We start from the raw sequence: 22,199 nt of genomic DNA on the forward strand, positions 1-22,199 counted from the left end.
TTTATTCAACTTTTCAGCTTAATATGATTGAAAATATATCAAACTAAATAAGCCAAAGCTAGCAGCTAAACTAGTTTAACGTTAGCTTTTTTAATTTGAGATAACAGAGACAAATATTATTATTTTATTAACTCATCAAAATGAACTCCTCATTTACCAGGTAATTTACAACATTAAAGAGTATAAATATGTATTGAATAGGCCTTTCTGCATAATTATTAACGTTAGATTTGTTAAATTATACTTTTATGCTTTTACTTCAACATTTGAATGCAGCACTTTTTATTGTAAGCACTTCTTCATGGTAGGCCTATTAGAAAAGTTACAGAAATAATAATACAATTAATACGAATAATAATACAAAAAGGTCCTCATATATAATTTTTCCCCAACTATGTTGCCTAATTAGTATTTTATGAAAAAGTTATTAGCCCATGCAGCTTTCAACTTTAATTATTTATTTATTTGAAGGCTTTGCAACACTACATGATAGTAAAACATGGAGATATTTACCTAAAGACAACGAAGACGTACAGACTCAACTCTCCATCACTTACCTGCTTGTAGTCTGGGTTGTACTGTAAACTAGGCTATTTCACAAAAGGGCCACAGTGCATCTGACATATGTTACAAAAAGCAGCAGGGGGCGCTGTTGAGCTTTATATCATGAAGAGTTTCTAGGCTTCAAAACTCAAACCAGATCCTCTTGTTTGGTTTCATTTCAGGTGGATTTGATCAAAAATGCCTAAAACACATTTGCAGAACTTGTGAGGTAAACACATAATGTAAATATTTTTTCTTTTAAGCCACAGAATGAAGTCAAACATACCTTGAGCTCAAAACAATTATTTATTTCCTGAATAGTAAACATTTTGCAGAGAAAAGGATTTTACACGACCAGCGGCCAGCAACAAGATATAATAATGATTCTGTATTTTACTGCATGTATAACTCTTTGAAAACTGGCTGATATTTATTTACAAAACACATACAAAAACACTGAGAAGTTGTAGTTGTGGTACATAATTCTAAAAAACTAAATGTGGTTAAAGTGCTGAAAACACCAGATAGTACATATCACATGATGAAAAAGTGATCCTGCATTAAATGTGAAGTTTCAAATGTCTCAAAAGGTCAGCACACAAAACCAAAACTACCCTCTTGGCTTGAAAATATATAACCGTTCAAAAAGTGGATAATCAGATTTTTCTTTTTTCATATTGGGCCTTTTAAATGTAGATACAATCAATATAAGTCAGACGCCAAATGTCATTTTTGTATTTGAAACAATTTCGGCCCCATATGATATAAAAGGAAAATGTTCCAAGCAAAGGGGACCCTCGATTATTATTGAAGCACAACGGTGCAATTGGGTTCTAAATATAGAGTTATCATTCTTCAGGCTACCTGCAGGCTACTCAGTGGTTACATTGAAGAGGATTAAAATGTGATTTGTTATTCTTTGATATCTTGAGCTGATAGTCCCTGTTCCAGTTACAATAGAGAGTGGTACAGTGATGGCGTTTTTTTGTAGGCTCCCTCGACAAAAAGCAAAGGGATTTTTCCACTGGAGTTTTGAATTTTGTAGATAACAACATCTTTGGCAAACACACGTTTATGATACCGTAAACATTTTTTTCAACAGAATAAACTCCAGCGCAATTGGCAGAAGTAAAAAGCTAATATTATGTTATAAACGAAACTACGTCACATGATTTCACGTTACCACCGCTAAGCTAAAGGCGGCTAATGTTTGTTTACAAAATGTGAAGCTTGTGTTAACCGCTGACCTTATTTCAAGCATTGAACCAAAAACATAAAAACTGTTGACTTCAAGAAAAAGGAACTGCATGTGGTATAATGCTAACTCATTTCTGTGTATAAGGACTCATTCCTGCTCAACCATACAGACCTTCTCCTGGCACTCTCCGTGCGTACTTATCATTCATTTCAAACATCATCCGTCACATGCTGATGTGATCCAGATGCCTGTGTTCTTTGAAAACGTGTGGGCCTGAAGAGCCCTTTTAAGATTACATACTGAGATGTAGAACAAATGTTGCTTAAAGTTTAACCTGATGCTAACCCGTAGCATCTGTAACTTAGCCTTGACGTTAACGTTAGCTCACGAGTCACGACAGCAGCCATTTTCTCTCCATCACTAGCTGCATAGCCTTTCACTAAGGGATGTGGACAGACATTATGTATATGTAGAAGAGCAAGCAGAAACTCTGCTTGCCTCAATAAAATAGCCTTTGGTTAGCTTAAGTCTCAGGCAAGATTTTCTAAATCCTAAAAAACAGAGCGATGAGGAGGTGCAGGGGTAAAGTTTTCTCTCAGACCACTTGAATTACAATATGCTGAGAGGGTATTATAAAATCTTTGGCAAAAGATGCGAAAAGTACGTTGGCAACTGCAGTTTTAATGTTCATAAAACACATTATTATAGTCTAATAGGCCTGCATGTAACATGGAAAGGGGAGCCAAATCTGAATGGCTTAAATCCCATGTTATCTGACCCGTAGCCCCCCAAAACGGACTGGGTTGTCTTATATCGCAGTTTATGAGATTGAAGGCACTCCAAATAGCCCGTTTTCTTTTCTGATCCCCATTTTAATTGTCTGCTTGAACTATTGGACAGCGTACGGAGTCTCTTCTCAGATATGACTGGACCAAATCATGTGTTTTTGGTAGGAGATTCAAACTTTTGAACGGTAACATATGTGTTGTTGTATTTTGGGTAAACTGACACTTTAAATGTACATGTAGAGACAGTTAGAGAAGCCCTGCTTTGAAAAGATAAAACCTGTACAACCTACATTAACATACTGATAAATGACCTCTATACAAATGAAAAAATACGTCTTTGTCTCCTCTGAGGCCAGAGCGAGGCTAAATCGAGAGTGTTTGAACACACACGTGTGTTTGCACATGTATATACACACTGCTGTCCATCACGCATCATGGTAAGCAGTTCATTATTTCATTAGGATCGTTCTCGTCCTCATCCTCTGTTTGGAGGACTGAAGGCCGCTGGCCTCATCTTCATCTCAGCAAACGCGATGGAAAACTCTTTTCCTTTCCAGGTGGTCCAGATCACACCCTGAGACACACACACAAGAAATCAAATGTTAGTGACTGACAGATGCTCCTGATGTTTTTATTTATATTCTCTGGTGTCAAAAGTGTGTGTGACAAGAAACGACTGAACCTTGCATTAGCTTTGTCCGAAACAAGCCCCCAGGAACATTAAAGGTGAATGATTGGGTTAAATAAATGAATGAATTTATATGGCCTTTTTTTATACTTTGTACCAAACCAAAATATTGAACAATTCACGATCAGCAGATGGAAAATTGGCGCTGAAATCATAAATTCTGTGATTGGTTAATTTTGCTTTAAGTAGGGCTGCAATAATTAGTCAACTAATCAATCAATCCATTGGTAGAAAGATAGATTAAACATTCAAATTCAGAAAAAGCTAATTTTCAGCCTGTTCTTCAACCTAATTGTCCCGCTATTCTCTGTTTAATATCATATTAAACCATAGGGATGGTAATTTGGTACTGTTTTCTACATTTTATAGACCAAAAATGAATCGATTAATCTAGAAAATAATTGTTAGTTACACCCCTAGCTTAGCTCTGTCTGTAGGGACTTGGGAACCAAAGTGTCGCAGGTTCAAATCCCCAAACGAATCAAGTGCAGAGTATGGACTGGTACCAGTTCACCTTATGGGCTGCCAAGCCCTTGAGCAAGGCACCAGCCCCGCAAACTGCTCCCCCGGCACTGTATAATAGCTGCCACCTGATGCAGGATTAAATACAGAGACTACATTTACAGAGACAACAAATGTGTGACTGTGATTAAACTTGATTAAATTTGAATCATCCATGAGCTGTGCCAAAGATTAAATAGAATCAAGATCCTCCTTTTCAGGCAGATTTAATTTGGCTATTTGGTCCCAACAGAAATTGATTTAAAGATTTAACATCAATTTAACCGAACCTAACAGAGGGAATTATACGGACCCAGTAAATGCTGGCCACGTATAATTTTCTTAACTTTGCGCGACCAACACTTTTGATATTATAGCCAGTAAAAGGGTACCTGGTGATTGGTGTCCTTGCCGTAGACCCCGTTGAGGTTGGCCTCGTGGCAGTTCTTGTACCACCAGCCTCCTCGGTAGGACATGGCACAGCGGGTGATGAAGGGCGCCAGGTCCCGGTCTTTGGTGGAGAAGATCCGCTGGCTGTGATAACTGAGAGAGTCCCCTGAGACCGTGAACAGGAGAGAGACAAAGGGGATTAAAGGGGAAACAAAAAACATGAAAGTCTCTGATTCTTCATTCGGATGCTAATTGTCAAGCTCATTTCTTAATTGAACCCTGCTATTTCACCAGGTTGTGTTTTAGAAGTTCAGTGTCAGCTCCTTCAATAAGCCTATAAAGTGTGTAGTAAAATACAGAGAGCCCAAAGAACCCATTCAAACCCAATTAAAACTTATTATGCATTATTTTTCTCTATAACAGGCTTTACATCAAGAGCTGATGGGCAATTTTTGTTTGCATTATAGGGCAAATACTATGCGCTTATTCTGCTTTCCTGCACAAAAAGAAAATCCATCAAAAATAAATGCTGTTGCTAATACTCAACATATTTCAGTCTAAAGAAAGTCCACAAATAATAACATTTTTGTGTTTTTTTTTCACAAGAACTTGGCATGAAGTGATGTCAACAAACTGGCATTTAAACATACAAAAAAAGAATGACGTTTTAGTAGTTATGATTTGGACTGATATTCGTCAAAAATATAACTCAGTGAAAGTGAAAAATAATTACTATATATTATTTATTTATTTATTTTTTGTATTCAGTACTTTAGATTTAGCCAGTCCAACCTGCAGTGCCGCTGTATCCGCCCACGATAAGTTTGTAGTTCCTCTTCACCAGCTCGAAGGTGGAGTATTTGGCGAACGCGGCCTCGTCTTGGTCTCGCAGGTCGACTCTCAGGGTCATCTTGGTCATGGAGGTCAGGTTGTAGAGGTTGTCCAGTCCTAAAGCAGCAGGAGATAGATCTGTTGAGTCTCGAGTAAACATGACTTCCTGTCTGGATTTACTTCAGATGTAGGTTTTTTGTTTGTATGTGAACAAAGCATGCAAGCTTAACTGACTTTATAGTGTTTTTTTGTGTATAAAGAAAAAAAATACACTAAAATTCACACTGTAGATTTTGTTATAGCACCTAAAAGCACCTCGAATTCTTGCAGCTTCACTGTCAATGCTTTGGACTCAAATCCCAATATTCCTCACTTCGTGTTTGTCTCTTGTTGTTCAGAGTCTTGCATCATGATGACGTTTTTTTCTTCTGATAGAGACTTGTTCTTTTGTCACAGAGTCAACACCAGCATTTGGGATGTTCTGTTCAGATCAACTGAGCATATTAAAGTTTGACTCAGTGACAGAGGAACAAATTGAGCACCTCAGGTTTGTTTAAGAAAGCCCGAGAGACCTCGGTACCGGGGCCCTCCCGCAACATCTTGCAGGAAACAGTGTCTGAGGGTATTTTAACATTTAATAAACTATGAATGTTTTATATCCATGTAACGGGAAGAAACTCATCTAACTGATCTTTTTTTTTTTTTTTTCAACAAAAAAACCCACAATGCTAACGCTGAGCCTCTGAATTAGCAACGAGCGAAAAATGCTAACAGATTTACTGCACCGAAACTCACTCATAAAACCTTATTATTTATCCTTTCTGCACATCCAACCCCTCGATCTGATCGTGAGATGACACAGAATCGATGGGTACATACATTATCACTCTATGAGAAGAACTCGCGACTTTATAAACAAAAACAGACATCAAAACATGTTGCGCTAGGTAGCTAAAAACGCTAACATGGCTTGCCTGTGTCGTTGTCTGGTCAAAAGTGGTCTTCAATGGCATTAAAACGATAACAATGCTGCTGAAGTTAATCCATAGGTTAATCCAATATGTCTGTGTCCCTTTGAAATGATTTCTGATAATCCATAAGCAATAAAACTGCTTTTCCGTTTCCAGATGTCAGAGCGAGAGATAGGTTCACTCTGATACAATCCTGCATGCGCAAAGCCCCCACCTTTTCTTTTTACCATGTGTGTGTGTGGGGAAATTCCCCTTCGATTCTATTGGCTCTAACGGTCAGAAAGAGATGTCAATCACCAAAATCGAACAATGGGTTCCAGAGAAACGGTAAAACCCCCATTTCCACCCAAATCACCCCAGAGGTGGAGTTTTTTTGCTAAACCTCTCTAAAAAGGTCAAATGTCACTTGTTTTGCATCAATCTTGATACAGGGTACTTATTATATGTTGTACTTTGGATTCCTGAAGCTTTTAGTCTACCTTACTATCATCCAAGGAATTTTTGGACGGACACTATAATTTACAGTTTTTTACTATGTTCAATCTGAATTTTCTTTAAAATAAAAAACATCTATATTGATTCTGACTTTTCTACATCCAACTCACAGGTTTATCATTACTTTGAGAACAAAGATTATTAATTTAACCCTTTTAGAAGGGAATATATGGTCATTTGTTCTGGGAATGTCATTTTCGAGCCTGAGACCTGAAAAACAGGCTCAGGGCTTAACAGGTTAAGAGTTTTTCCTAATTTTCCACATTAATGGGATGTTTCTCCAGCTTTCATTTTAGATTATTCCTGTTCGGAATTTTAATGTTTAAAAAAATGACTTCAGATTTTTGTTTTGAGGAGAAAATGCTTTTCTTTAAGTCCTTGTATAGATCAAATATTCAGAACCCTCAGACCTGTTTGGATTAATCATGCAGGAAGTTTTCAGTCAACAGATGGCAAAGATTTGGGAAATATTTTGGGTTTCAAAATTATTCTGACACGTGCAACAATTCAAAATTGATGACTCCTATTTGTAAACATTGAATTAAGAGATTGCACGACTTCTTGAGGACCTACAGATGTTATTTGCATACAAAGTCCATGGAAAGAAGTGCGGCACTTACTGATGGAAAGACTTAATTATGTGAGCATCATAATATTTGAAACTGAGTGAAAAATTGCAACAAAACAAAAGATGAGAAAGTCTTCTGACAGAAGAAAAATTCAAGAAAAAGAGTTTAGAGAATCTGACAGAAACACACACTGGTCCTACTGTATGTTGCTAACATTCTGTTTGCAGTATTTGCAATGTAAACTTTAAAACTATTAACTTCAAAATCTCTCTGTTTTGTGTATTCTCAATATTTTCAGTTGAATGGAGTGTCTCTTTCTCACCCAGCCAAAACTCTCCACTCAGACTCCCAAATCCTTTAATGTACTCCTTCCATCCTCTGAAGAAATCCACAGAGCCATCCTTCCTCCTCTGGAACACCTGCACACACACACACACACACACACACACACACACACACACACACACACACACACACACACACACACACACACACACACACACACACACACACACACACACACACACACACACACACACACACACACACACACACACACACACACACACACACACACACACACACACACGCACACACACACACACTGGTCGTACTTTTTACAGTACTACGGCTTCCACAGATGACATTTTTTTATGGAATTTTTGTCAAAGCACTTAAGATATTCATTGCTATCGGGATGTTAAGAGCATTCCATGGAATATAACAAAAATGTATCTCGAGCCGGTTTCTCAAACTTACCTACCCTACCTTTAAGTAAAAGAATGTAAGCATAATTAAAAAAAAATCTTAAGTCATCAAAAGTATAACAAATGTAAAGGCTGTGACACTATTATTAAATATCAATTCATTATTATTACTCATGCATTAATGAAAAAGTAGGATTTTAATGTTGGATTTGGTCGTGTACAGTAGAACAGTGAATCCCATCCAAGGGTACAGGGAACCCTAACCCTAACTTGAGGGGATTGCAGGAGGTAAGTAGAAAGATTAGGGATCGCAATTTATATCAAACTAAAAACATTTTTAAATCAATGTTCAAAATCCTGGTGTCCCGCCCCCAGAACCATCAAAGCTTATGAAAGACAAGCAAGCTCAAGTGTCTCATTAGAAGCTCTAGTCTTAACAACATATGTAGAAACTGCTAGAAGTGAGTCTTAATATTATTAGTTTTTTTAATCTCAATAAGTGTAAATGCCAGGTTTAAATACATTTGTAATGAGGGTGAGTTATACAAGTGCATTTCCTTTAAGGAGCAGTTGGGTTGAAAACGGTTACAAATGGTTTAACACAAGAAAACATGTAGGCCAATCATCACAGGTGAGTGGGGGGGTACTTTAAAACCAGCTCAAGGGGGTCCCAGAGAAAAAATGATGGGAACCACTGGTGTAGTAGATAATTGTAATAATAGTGAATAATAATTAATAATATTTCATTAATACATAAAGCAGCATATCCTCATATTTATGAAAATGGAATTAGGAAATGTTACACATATATAACTAAAAATGATTATATGACCAAACAAAATGCCAATTAATTTCCTCTCAATCTAATTTATTTATTTAACAAATATTTTCAATTATACTTATATAATTAATGGATAACAAAACGTGTCTGCTCATTTTGGCAAGTAACTGAAGCTGTCAGACAATTATTGTTGAGTATTGAAATTACGTAAAATGTAAGGTACACTATTTGTATCTGAGATGTAGTGGATCAGTACTATAACATGGCTTTAACACTGAAGAAAAGTATTAATACCTCAAATTGAAAAGTGAGTCAATGTAATTAGTAATTCCAGTGTATAAATCATTCCAGTTGATAATACATATTTTCTCTCTCACGCAAAGTGCTATTTACTATCCAGCTAACGTTACAGGTCAGTGGAAGAGAACGCCAACGTTTAATCTCTGGCCCTCAAGAGTATTTGTGATTATGGAGTGTGTTATTAAAGAACAGTGTGTCAGTGAGGGCCACGCACCGTCCAGCCGCCTCCGTCCGTCTCCATGTCACAGTACACCATCACTGGGGGCCCAGATCTCCCCTGAGGGAAGATATCCACCTCTCCTGACGTCAGGATGTCATTCAGCAGCTCCTGAGAGCAGTCTGTGGGGAAGGGGAACCTCAGGGTGCCTGAGGAGGAGGAAGAGGAGGAGGAGGAAGAGGAGGGGGAGGAGGAAGAGGAGGAAGAGGAAGAGGAAGGAGGAGGAACACAGGAATTTAGACTTTATCTCTATCAGTTTATAACAGTGGTGACATTAAAATGACCTTAGCTGTACACAAAAGCTGTGTATTTTACTTTTCATTTCATGAAAATTCACAATTCTACTCCACTACACCATACACACCCACACGGTCACTGAGGTCTGCTGACAGACTCCTTCTGGTCGTCCCTAAATCGAGGTTAAAGCAGCGAGGAGACAGAGCCTTTGCTGTTGCAGCTCCAAAGTTATGGAACAAATTACCCCTCCAGGTTAGACTTGCTCCAACTCTGCCTGTTTTTAAATCTCGTTTAAAAACCCACTTCTTTTCCCTGGCATTTACAGGCCAGGTATGACACTTGTGCTTTTACATTTGGGTTTTTATCTTATTAGTGTTTTGTATTGTTTGTACGTCATGTAGGAGAGTTTTTCAGTCTGTGGCTTCTTATCTGGTTTCATTGTCTCATGTTTTACATTTGTTTCATGTCCTGTCTGTTTTTCATGTATTTATGCTATGTGTTTTATATAGTTGTTGATGTACAGCACTTTGTTCAACTCTGTTGTTTTTAAATGTGCTATAGAAATAAAATGGATTGGATTGGATTGGACTACATCTCAAAGAAAAATATTAAAATGTTTACTCAGTTTTATCTTCCTTCCTGTCCAGCAAAAAACAACCAGATGTGTTGATTGAAACTGAAGTATGAGGTGTTTCTTTATGTGATCAGAAATTATACTACTTTTAAAGTAATAATACTAATACAACACTAAATATATATATATTGTTGAATGTAATGTCACATTTTGAATTTGTATTTGTTTATCTTACTTAATGTGTATATGAATATTTCTATTCTATTCTATTTTATCTTATCTTTTAATATTAGTCTTATGTTTTTAACTTTACTTTGATTTATTTTATCTTTTCATTGAACATTCTTGTATGTTTGTATACATATTTGTATTATTTTTGTATGGAGCAACTAAAATGCAACATATACTTATTACAGCAGTAATATTCATCTAAAAACATAAAATATCAGGGTAAAACATGTTGCTGCACATTGACTACTTTTACTGTTCATACTTTAGGTAAATGTTCCTGATAGTATATATTTATTAGTACGTTTACTGCGGTACGATGCAAGTGATTACCGGTGGTGAAGTGGGTGGAGAGGGGGGCGGTGTTCCGCCCTCCGCTCTCCGCCTGGAGCTGCACCGTGTATCTGGACGAGGGGTGGAGTCTGCTCAGGTTGAACTCTGTCACAGAGCCGTCCACGACCACTTCCTGTGAAAAGGAGGAAGCAGGAAGTCAGCAGATGGTTGTACACTGAGTGGGGGGGCCCCCCAACGTTTTTTTTCGAGACTGTGTCTCAGGGCTTCTTAACATTTATGAAACTATTAATGTGTAGCACAGACGTCACAACACGTCACAACACGTACCTTTACGGAGCTTTTACGGGAGATCGTCTCACCGTAGCTGTCAATCTGATCAAAATACGTGTTCAATGGCATTAAAACAAGAAAAAACGCGGCTGAATCGGTTAATCCATAGGTTAATAATGTGTCTGTCGCTTTGAAAATATTATTTATAATCCATAATTCAATTTTTATGTAAAAATCGGAGAAAAAAAGTTAGCTGCTAATGGTAGCCAACAGAGTGTATGCAGCTTCCGGTTTTGGCCACGCGTCACTCTCACTCCTTATTTGGTAACGTGTTTGTGTGTGTAGAACTTTCCCTCAATTCCATTGGCTCTAGCGGTTATAAAGAGATTTCATTCATCAAAATCGACCAAGGGGGTCCAGAGATAGGTCAAATCCACCCAAATGACCCCAGAAGTGTTTTTTTGGTGCTAAATCTCTCTAAAAAGGTCAAATTTCACTTGTTTTGCATCAATCTTGATACAGGGTACTTATTATATGTTGTACTTTGGATTCCTAAAGCTTTTAGTCTACTAATCCATCATCCAAGGGTAGTTTTCACTATAAGTAAAAAATAATCTTTGGACGGACACTATCATTTACAGTTTTTTACTATGTTCAATCTGAATTTTCTTTAAAATAAAAAACATCTATATTGATTCTGACTTTTCTACATCCAACTCACAGGTTTATCATTACTTTGAGAAAAAAGATTATTAGTTTAACCCTTTTAGAAGGGAAGATATGGTCATTTGTTCTGGGAATGTCATTTTCGAGCCTGAGACCTGAAAAACAGGCTCAGGGCTTAACAAAATGCCCTATAATTATTGTATTATATTTCTTATTTTTTCAGATTATTTCTACTTTAGACAGAGATTTTTATTCATAAACTTTTTTTGCTTTTTTTGGTTATGAGTATTGTCTTATCTTTGAATGTATTTGGTATCGTACTGTAGCGTACCGTATCGGACAATAACGAATCGTTCCATATCATACCGCATCGTATTGTATTACTTTTCTCACCTTCACTTCTTGACCCTCAGTCTGATAAGTCAGTCTATAGCTGCCTGCAGGCTTTGTAGGTGGTTTCCATGACAACCGTGCTGTGCGAGGGGTCACGTCTTTGGACTGGAGATCGCCAAACCCGTCTCCATCACCTCCAGAGCCTGGAGAGAGAGTAGAGTAATTTGTGTTATTTCAACTTCCATGTGTGTGTGTGTGTGTGTGTGTGTGTGTGTGTGTGTGTGTGTGTGTGTGTGTGTGTGTGTGTGTGTGTGTGTGTGTGTGTGTGTGTGACCTGAGGTGGTGGTGAAGCTGGTGGAGGCCTCTGAGCTCTCCTTGCTGCCCAGCTGGCTGCTGATGGTGACGGTGTAGGTGGTGGAGCCCTGCAGGCCGCTGAGCTGCTGCTCCGCTGCGTTCCCAGACACCGTGACCCTCAGCTCTGAGTCTGAACACACACCAACAATCACTCATAGGTACTTTAACATGATAATATATATATTTTTACTTTAGGAGTCTCAGTGATGTAAAGTAACCAGAAATCCTTTATTTGTTGCCAGTGGGGACATTTACAGAATTACAGCAGCAAAGGAACAGTACAGATAAAAGGCAAGAGAACAAAGAGTAGACTTTACTAAATACAAATATAAAGAAATAGGCAAAAACAAATAAGTACATCCTGGTAGAAAACAATAAATAAATAAGAAGCTGTATTTAAGTAAATATGTATAATAAATACTAAGTACCAAAGGTGCCGGTAACTATGTATTTTTAACCAAGGACTGTTCTTAAACCCTGAGTTGGGGTCCTTGGGTAGCAGGAACGGGTGGACCGAAGAACGATTTCCCAGCTTCATTATTTATTTATTTTAGGAACTTTTAGTTAACAATTCCCACATTTTTTATAGGGTCCCCAAATGATACCTTTTTCCAGTTTTATAAGACATTGTATTCATTACATTACATTACATTACATGTTACTTGTTAGATGCTTTTATCCAAAGCGACTTGCATACTCAATACTGTGAGCAATCCCCACAGGAGCAATTTGGGGTGAAGTGTCTCAGGGACACAACGACATGCTGACTGCAGTGGGGTTTGAACCTGTGCTCCCCTGATCTGAACACCAATGCCCTACCCACTGCGCTACACGCCTCAATGTACTTAAAGGGGACCTATTATGCAAAATGCACTTTTTGATGTCTTTTATACATAAATATGTGTCCCCGGTGTGTCAGGGAACACACAAAGTGTCAGAAAACAAAACCCTCTCTCTTTTCCTCCGTACCCACATCTCTAAAAAAAAAAAAAACGGGGGTGCAAACGAGCAGATCCAGAATTTTGGCTCCTATTACGTCATTGGCGACATCCGGCACACGTGCCACGTCCCAACCTATCGTCTCCGGCACACGTGAGACGTCCCAACCTATCGTCTCCGGCACACGTGAGACGTCCCAACCTATTGTCTCCGGCACACGTGACACGTCCCAACCTATCGTCTCCGTATTCAGTCGCTAGCTGAATCTCCTCTCGCAGCTGTGTATTCAGCTGTGTATTCAGCAGGATGTCAGCAGGAGGCACTTAGAGTAAAGTTGTTGTATATAATACATATAATGGCACTGTTCTAGCGGTAACCACGTCAAGCTATGTGCTGTATCAGAAACAATGCGCGGCGTGTTTTGGGAGTAATATGCTCTGTGTTTACATTAGCAAGCATGCTAACACTCAGAGCTAACGCTGTAGGCTACTGGAGAGAATATGTGTAACGTAATGTCCTTGTGGTAAACCCTGCGAGAGAGAAAGGTTTGAGCTCCATCCTGTTTCAGAAATAATGCTTGAAGTGGTTGGGAACATAATATGACATTCAATCACCGCAGCGTTTAGCTGAGATATCCCGGTAGAGATCTCTCTAGCAGGGGAAAGCTGCGTGACGCTACAAAGGGGCGTGGCTAGCAGCAGACGTTCTATTTAAAACAGAATCAGCCTTTTTGGAACAGGGCTGCAAAAGAGGGGTATGAGCAGTATGAGGCATGGCTACAATGGGTGATCTGTTTGGTATTTTAAGCAAAAGACTTCACAGACATGTTTTGTATAGTTATGGCCCTACAATATATTTTTCAAATATAGCATAATAGGTCCACTTTAAATGTGCCATGTATTGTTGTACTTTAATATATTTTGATGGGAAGTATTTTTTATCGGTGTAGTTTATATATTGTATATTATATTGGGTAAAATATACCAGATGTTAGTAATGGTGTTACGATATTGTTCATTAGTGTTCTAAGGTTAAGTACAAATTACTTGTAGAGTATCTTTAGCTACTTTTTACTTCTACTGCATTAGTGCAAACTATTTTGTCTTGTTTTTTATTAATGTCCTCGCATCTGAATGTTTCTGAATATATCTGTATATTGAATATTTTGTATATTCTTCCTATTGTACAACTCCATATTGCATATCAAAGAGAATATATTCTTACGAATTTCGGCCATTTAAAAAAAAGAAAAAGATACATTGTAAATATTTATTGATTTGTTAGTATTATCATTTTGTATTACTATTGAGATTTTATTTCTACTTAATATTTCCAAAGTATAATATAAATAAGACTTTTTTTTCTGTTTGATGTTTCTAAAGTATTATATAAGGTATGCAAATCAATTAAAAGAAGCCCGATGTTTGAGCTAAAGTAATAAACTTAAATGCATCAATAATAATAATAATAAAACATGAGAGACAATATTCTGAAATGAAGAATCATCTGCATATAGCATGTATCTGCAAGATGAGGATGTTAATGCTTTTATCACAAGTCGCTTGGATTACCGTAATTCTCTTTTTACTGGCCTGCCTAAAAAACCCTTAGGGAAACTCCAACTAGTCCAAAACCCTGAGAGAACACATTTCCTCTGTGCTGGCATCACTCCACTGGTTACCTGAATCGATTGTAAAATCCTTTTATTAACATACACAGCTTTACATCACCTAGCACCTTCTTACCTCAGCGACTGCTTTTCTTTGTATGTTCCAACAAGAACCCTTAGATCCTCCAGTGCCCTGCTTTCAGAAATTCCAAGGGTATCACACAAGAGATCTGGGGAGGCTGTGTTCTGTTGTTACGGCCCTAAACTATGGAACAGCCTCCCCGTGGATCTTAGAACAGCACACTCCCTTGAAATGTTTAATCTTTTTAATATGGCTTTTAATTTGGGTTAACTTTCAATTGTCACTAGTACCATTGTCCATGTTTTACTGCATTTTGTTTCTGTTTTGCTTTTATTTTACATTTTTTATTTCGTTTTTTAAATTGTTGTATTTTAACATATTATCACTGTAGATGTTTTATCTTGTTCTGTATTCATTTTAATATTATTTTAATATTGTTGTTATGTTTTCTGTAAAGCACTTTGGGCTGCTTTGTGCATGAAAGGTGCTATACAAATAAAGTGTATTATTATTATTATTATTATTATAATGCTTTTCTACTTAATGAATGTTTCATTGAGCCCAGAAACATGAAGTTGAGGTTCTTCTGAGGACACCGCTCACCTGTCCCAGAGCCGTAAACAATGGCGTATTTATCCACAGCAGCCAACGCTGGTCGCCACAGCAACAAGGCCTTGGTGTCGGTGACGTTCACGGCCCGGAGGTCTGTAGGCGGGTCAGGCACTGAGAGAGAGATAAAGGTATGATCATTTATTATATTTGATCTTTAATTGCACCAAAATGCTAAAAACAGAACACTTAAAAGGGAACAACATATAAAAAGAAACTTCTAAATTGCCAAAAAAGCAAATCATAAAGAGAGCAGATGGAGGATTTACACTGCGAGACAGATGGACTTTGGTTTGTCAACAGTTACACATCAGTGTTTTGAAATAACAGAGCTGTGAACACATCCAGGACCCTCCTCTGAGGGAGGAATACTCCGATGGTTTCCAGACCCTGCACCTGCTGCAGACATGTAGACATGTAGAGAGGAACAAGAGGAGCCATTGTGTTCAGCTTTTTGGTCTTTATTTTTTCTTGAGGTAAACGTTTATTAAAAAGAAAATCAGGAATCCTTTGCGTCACAAAAGCAACAACAACTTAAAATTCCTGTTTTAAAGAAATAGGGTCTGGAATGAATCATATAGGGATATTTCCGAAGTTAAGTTATTTGATTAAAATAAACACAGACTGCTCAATATTTATTATATTCCCTCATAGAGCGGTGCATTGACGACATATTTGTTCAAACAAGTCCTGAGGTTAGCATCGCAAGGGCTCCCTTTTTGTATGACAGATAGAAGCTTAGGAAGGGGTATTCACTGACGTATTGATGTCATAGAGAAAGAGCGATAATGTCTTACATTTGTGCCAACCACAGATGTTATTTCAGGCATCTCACCAACGGGGATCCCTAAGGTTGCTTAACATGCTAACTCACTTCCAGGTTATCCTTATTGCATTCAGCACCAGCTCCCCTGAGATCTGAAGGACTTACATGTCATGAAAAAGTCTGTGATGGGGTCGCTCTCGTCCAGCCCGAGGATGGAGACCACGCTGACCTCGTAAGAAGAACCAGGGGAGAGCTGTGATAGGCCGAGGGTGGAGTCGCCTCTGTCTATGGACACTGACACCGGCTCACCTGCAGAGACACACAAAGGAGAGCAGAAATGTGTGTGTTAAGCTGCATCTACTGACAATAATCTGCAAGTCTAAATCACTAATATTGGTTGTATCAGAAATATGCTTTGCCTCCCTGTCATCAATTATTACTCATAACACTACAAAAAATGGGCCAGGCCAATTGTGGTTGAACCAATGAGAGCTGACTCAAGTATGTTAACATTTTGGATTTCTATTAAACAGCAAATAGCAAAGGCTTGATATTATAAATAAATATTATAATACTCATATTCACCCCCACACATTACAATGCAGAATTTAATTGCATAGTTTGTAGAATTTAGAGGGTTGCCTGATTAAAACAGTTGATTTTAAATATTATTACAATAACAGGACTGACATTTCTGTTACTTCTAAAAAATATCTTGTCACAGAAATCAACTAAACAAAAAAGTACAAAAGTACCAAAACAAGTTGGGAGTTGTTGAACAGCTGTTTAAAGCAGGATCAAAAACTAAAATCGGTACTGTAATAAACGCTTTGATACTTTAGTAAGTTGAAAAAGTAGGTTATAATAAACTTTGTAGAAAGTAATTGACAAAGGAAATCCGATATCAAGACATTGAGATATAAATGATGCTAATTTTCAGGATCATATTTGTATATGTTTCTCTTTATTTTTCTCACACTGCCTCTGCTGCAGCACCTCTTTTCACCCTCTGTCTGAAACCAGAGCCCAGTCTGCTCTGATTGGTTAGCTGGCCGAGTGTTACATTGTGGTGTCACTATGTTACGGAAGTAAACAAAGGGGGCGTTTCAGGCAGGGGGGAAGTGTGTGGGAGAGAAACTCTCTCTGGAGGGAACACAGGGATTTTAGACTTTGCAGACCATTGACATGCACTAAAACCTGTAGAACACACAGGAGAGGGACAAGCCATAATAGAGCCTCTTTAACCCTTAGATGCGTACAGTAAGTGGGTCTTTTTTGACCCGGTGAGGTGGTTTTCTTGAAGTATCTTTGTAATTACATTTTTTTATCATTTCATATTCCAGCTATTCCTCAAAAAACATGTTTTGGATATCATGCCATTCAAATTTGAAAATGTAAAATGTTACACATTTTAAGAAATTGTAGTTTTTGTATTACTACCCCAAGCTTCCATAAGTGGGTCAAAAATGACCCGCATGCATTTTCTATGGAATTTCGTTTTTTTTCAAAATGTAAAAACAATGTCTAAAATTATAAATAGTGAGAAATTAAATATAAAATATTTCTAGCGTGAACCAAAATATAATACTATATATTATACAAGTGATTTTGCTTAACCAAAACGACAGAAATGGCATAAAAACACATATTATTCTAATACGGGTCCTTTTTGACCCACTTATGGAAGAGTGTAGGGTCCAGTCACTCGGGCATCTAAGGGTTAATAAATCATGGGTGTCAGTTCTCACCGTCCTTTATGCTGGTGTAGGTGACCTTGAATCCACTGATGGGACTCTTGGGTTTGGTCCAGGACACCGTCAGAGAGTTCTCTGTCACCTCACTGAAGACGAGGTCTTTCGGAGGCTCCGGGCCTGAACGGTATCAAACAAACCATGAGAGAGGTGGAGGAAAGCTAGGGAAGGGAAAGATTGAAGTGAAGCAGAGGAAAAAGTAAAAGAACAAAGTGACGAAATAGGATAAAAAAGAAGGTGAAATAAAAGAAAAGCAAAGTGAAGAAGGTAAAAACAATACTTTGGACAGATAGTGACAGACATGATGACAAAAGACAGTGTGTACAGTATTATTTCTCATCCACCCATTTGCTATTAGTGCTGATGAGTTCAAGTGTATATATGTACAGTGCAAACATATATACAGTATACAGATCATATACCGACAAACAGTCATTAATACAAATGCAGCGGATGGATCCTGGACAGCAGCGAAGGAAAGAATGATATAAATAGTTAGCTGGCCGCTCAAACCTGAAAATAAAAGCGTTGTAGGAGTGAAGGATGTCAAAACAAAGGAAGTAAAGTTTTATAGGATGAATGAAAACAATACGTTTAGATATTAATTCAACACAGTGAGAAGATTTAAAAGCACTGAAAATGATTTTTGGGACGGATTTTCAACCTCACAAGAGTGTGAAGGATTTTTTCAGGTAGAAACTCTGAAAAACCGAACACAGTTTTGCATGCGTCCTAGAATCCCTTCATTTATTGTGCAACCTTTACACATTTGTATTACAAAGACGTTCTAAACTCGTCTTCATAATACCATCTGATCAGGTAAAGGTAAATGTGAATCATACTGTCTTTCTATATCCACATTTGATATGTTCTTTCAATTATTGTTCTTGTAGCTGATGGGATTAATACTGGGATGAAAGACAGAGCAAACGTACAGAGACCAGCCGGTCTTACCCTGGTGAGAGGTGATGGGTGTCAGTGAAGATGGCTGTTAGCTTACCCTGAATAAGAGAAAACCAGAGCAGCAGTGAATGAACTGTTATGGTGTTACTGTTCAACTCTCATTTGATGTCAACTCAGACAAAACACCTTTTGTTCTCAGTGTGCTGCCATTTTTGTGTTTTTTGCCAACAATTCTTTAAATGATTTGTAAAAAGTAGAGTCGGTGGGAAAGTCTTCATATCATTTACTTTACTACACTGTAAAAATAACACATGTTAGAAGTAGTGTAATGTAATTATAATCAGAAAAATGTACTAAATTATTCAAACTAGTATTGAATGCAGGAAAAGTAAAACACTTTTCAAATTAAAAAAAGATATATTAAAAAAGAAAAAGCAGCAAATATACACATTTCTAAAGCTTTTGCATGAAAAGTTATTTAAAAGATAACTGAATTTAGTAGTTTACAATTCATCTTTTCTCAAAAAAATTGAATATTTCAGCTTGACTTATTTTACATCTTATTTTCAAAGTATGTTTCAAATTGTTAACTTGGCTCACTATCACTTAAAAAGTGAAGTAGTGGAACCGGAACCAAATCCTAAAGTAAAGTACCTAAAACTTGTAGTACAGTTTTTGTATTGCATTCCAGAACTGAGTATATTAAGGTTTTGTGAAGTTTAGACAAGCTAAAAACAGGGTAAAGTTTGTTTCTTGCTTTTATTTCTTGTAATGTACAACTAGTAAATTGCTTGATATTTGCATACAATCTGATCAATGTTTAGATGGAAACTAAATGTAGGATTAATTTATTTTCAGCAACAATGTGACTAGAGATCCAGTTATAGAACCTGGTCATTCCCAAGTGAGCTCAAATGAAAAAATGTTTCGTAAGCTGACATTGTGACACACTGTGTCAATGCATATCTGAGGTTTGACATCAAAAGATTGAGTGTTTGTTTATGGAGTGTTGATTATTATAATGTATGACTGCGAACTCATGAATATTTCATATATTCATGAAGCGGATGAATGTGTGCACAAACACAACATTAACACAAAAGATACACTGAACACAAACAACAACAGGTAACATCAAGACCAAACCAGTGAATATAAAGCAATATTTCACCCCCAAAACGATCATTTGGATATCAATTACTCATCGTGATACCTCTTCTTAGTTTTTACTTAAATGTGTTAAGAGTTTTGGATTATTGTTAACAGTGGAGGCACGAACACAGGATAAATATTTGATATGCAAATAACCATATACAGGGGGGAAAATTCCTTTAAGGAACAAATACGTGCCATGAAACCGTAAATCGCAAGCTTACAGTTTTCAAGAGCACCACAGGAAATGAGCTCTTGAAATCAACATGGAGGAAGCACAACATTTCCAGTCATACTTAACACAAGGGACAATGAGTTGACCAATACATTTTTGTTTAAATCAGCCCAAGATGTTTGGCGCAGTAAAGATTTAGGATGGGTGAGCGAAGAGTCTTGAGTTTTAAGGTGAAGAAAATAGTTTTCTGCAGAGGACTTCAACATACACAAAGTTGCTCTACGGTCACAATAGCTTGTACCTGTGCTGATGACAAGCTTGTGCAGTCTGGACAGAAGGCCGGGACCCTTTCCAAGCAAGGTCACCGTGTACTCGGTCTGAGGAGGCAGATCCTCAAACTGGAAGAAGCGAGATGAACCAGGAAGAACTTTTTTGAAGATACTTCCTGTAACAGGCTTGGATCCTGTGCCGCTTTTGTTCTGTGGATCTGGTGTAGAAACACTTTCAGGTATTCTATTTTCATCTTTACTTCTTCCATTTTCTGATTCTGATTTATTAGTTTGTTCATACTTTGCTTCTTCCTCTTTATTGTCAAACTGTTTCTCCGAGTCGTCTTCCGAATCCTTGTTAGTGCTCTTCGGCTTTGGCGCTTCATCCTTACCAACATCTTTACTTGTCACAACAAAGTTTTTGTACTTCTTTTCTGGGGAGTCCCATATGAGCGAAAATCCACTTGAAGTCTGGTTCGTCACTCCCACATAGTCCAGAGGTTCCTTCACGTCTCCAGAAGAAGAACCATCTGATCCCATCGATTGTCTAGGATCAACACTTCGTGTCTGGTCAGGTTGACTGTTGAACAACATTTTCCCTGAATTATTTATTTTGTCCTCTTTCCTTATGCTTCCACTGTTGTAGTGTCTTATCGGGGTGTGATGCTGTGCTATCATTCTGCTTGTTGGTGGCTGTCCCTTTGGCAGTGCGCCTGGTTCTGGGGCTCCAAGTCGTGAATCAGAGGAAGTTTGTGTGATTGTTGGTTTTCCTCCACTTGTATCGCTAATATTTATGCCAGTATTGACTCTCTCTTTATTTGCACCAGTGTCAGAATTTGAATCTGGGGGGCTTGTTTCTTCTTCCCTAAATATGGTTGTTTGGATTGGAGCATGTTCACCCCCTTTTAATTTCTTGATCTGTGTTCTGACGGTTGTGTCATGGCCATCAATGTGTGTACCTTGATTTGACCCTTCAGTATCTTTTTCTCCTAATGGTCTAATTTGACCTCCAACAGTTACACGTCCATTTATCTTCCGGGTTGGGAAAGGCTTAGACATGGAACCTCTATGTGGATTTTGGAGTGGTCTCAGGTTTGTGCGGGTTATGTTTTGGAAACGTCCACCATTCAGTTGTGGCTGACGTAAGTGACCAATTTTGGTGGGTTGGCGATGGGAGGAAGGCAGTCCACTTCTTCTGAGGGTCTGATTGAACTCATGGGAAATACTTGTCAGACCTTTTTGTTCAATGTCCTCTTCAACTGGCCCTGTACCTTCAGCTGGATATGATTCTTTGGAAACAAGAGGTGATGGAGTGGCTGGGAATTTAGTGGAGGACACCTGCTCTCTCCTGGTTTCTGGTGCAGGCTTTAAAGGTCGAGAGGGGGGAGGCAGCCACCTCGAATTCGGACGAGTCCGGTTCTGTAGAGATCCAAAGTTTGGACGTCGCATGTATCCCCCCTTTGGAAGAATACGGCGAAGTGGGATGTGTTGTCTTTCTGTTGGCACCTTTTTCTGGTTTTGTTCGTCTCCATAGGATGCATGTGTATTTGATCCATTTTTGTCTCCACTGGTATCCCTCACTGGTGCAGTTTCCTCAAATGAGGACGGTTCCCCTGAAGGAGATGAAGATGGTGACGATGATATTTCACTTGTTGATTCATGTCTGGTTTCTGTCTCTCTCCTAGGTATGAGGTTCAAATGAAGAAGGGAACGGGGAGGAATTCTCATAATTGGGCGGGTTTTGTTCTGTAGCAATCCAAACTTTGGGTGTCGGCGACGTACATATCCATTTTTTCCAGGGATGCGCTGGAAAAGTGGTACGACACCTTTTCCTGAACGTGATGGCTTTCTGTCTTCAGGGGATGTAACGACAGCAACAATTCTTCTGTAATCAACATCTCGTTCTTTGCTTCCAACTGAACCTGTATCTGAGCTGGAAAGGGAGGACGATGAAGGAGGAAGCGATAATGATGGTCGTGATGAAGATGGTAAAGGTAAGGAAGAGGGTG

General features: G+C 38.1%; 1 protein-coding gene across 1 annotated transcript in view; it reads right to left on the reverse strand.

Moving 5' to 3' along the window:
* Positions 1 to 836: 836 nt before the first annotated feature.
* LOC117477806 (tenascin) overlaps positions 837 to 22,199 on the reverse strand; it is a 54,709-nt gene continuing 33,346 nt past the window's right edge. Inside the window, exons 8-18 of the mRNA XM_034124555.1 lie at positions 17,689 to 17,811; positions 16,106 to 16,249; positions 15,169 to 15,288; positions 11,916 to 12,065; positions 11,642 to 11,784; positions 10,352 to 10,484; positions 8,977 to 9,128; positions 7,297 to 7,393; positions 4,901 to 5,056; positions 4,111 to 4,274; positions 837 to 3,103 (exon numbers count right to left, since the gene is read on the reverse strand). Of these exons, the coding sequence (XP_033980446.1) occupies positions 3,005 to 3,103; positions 4,111 to 4,274; positions 4,901 to 5,056; positions 7,297 to 7,393; positions 8,977 to 9,128; positions 10,352 to 10,484; positions 11,642 to 11,784; positions 11,916 to 12,065; positions 15,169 to 15,288; positions 16,106 to 16,249; positions 17,689 to 17,811 (1,481 nt within the window). The 3' untranslated portion in view covers positions 837 to 3,004. The remainder of the gene's footprint in view (positions 3,104 to 4,110; positions 4,275 to 4,900; positions 5,057 to 7,296; positions 7,394 to 8,976; positions 9,129 to 10,351; positions 10,485 to 11,641; positions 11,785 to 11,915; positions 12,066 to 15,168; positions 15,289 to 16,105; positions 16,250 to 17,688; positions 17,812 to 22,199) is intronic.

Source organism: Trematomus bernacchii, unplaced genomic scaffold (assembly GCF_902827165.1).
Source record: "Trematomus bernacchii unplaced genomic scaffold, fTreBer1.1, whole genome shotgun sequence".
NCBI classification, from domain to species: domain Eukaryota; kingdom Metazoa; phylum Chordata; class Actinopteri; order Perciformes; family Nototheniidae; genus Trematomus; species Trematomus bernacchii.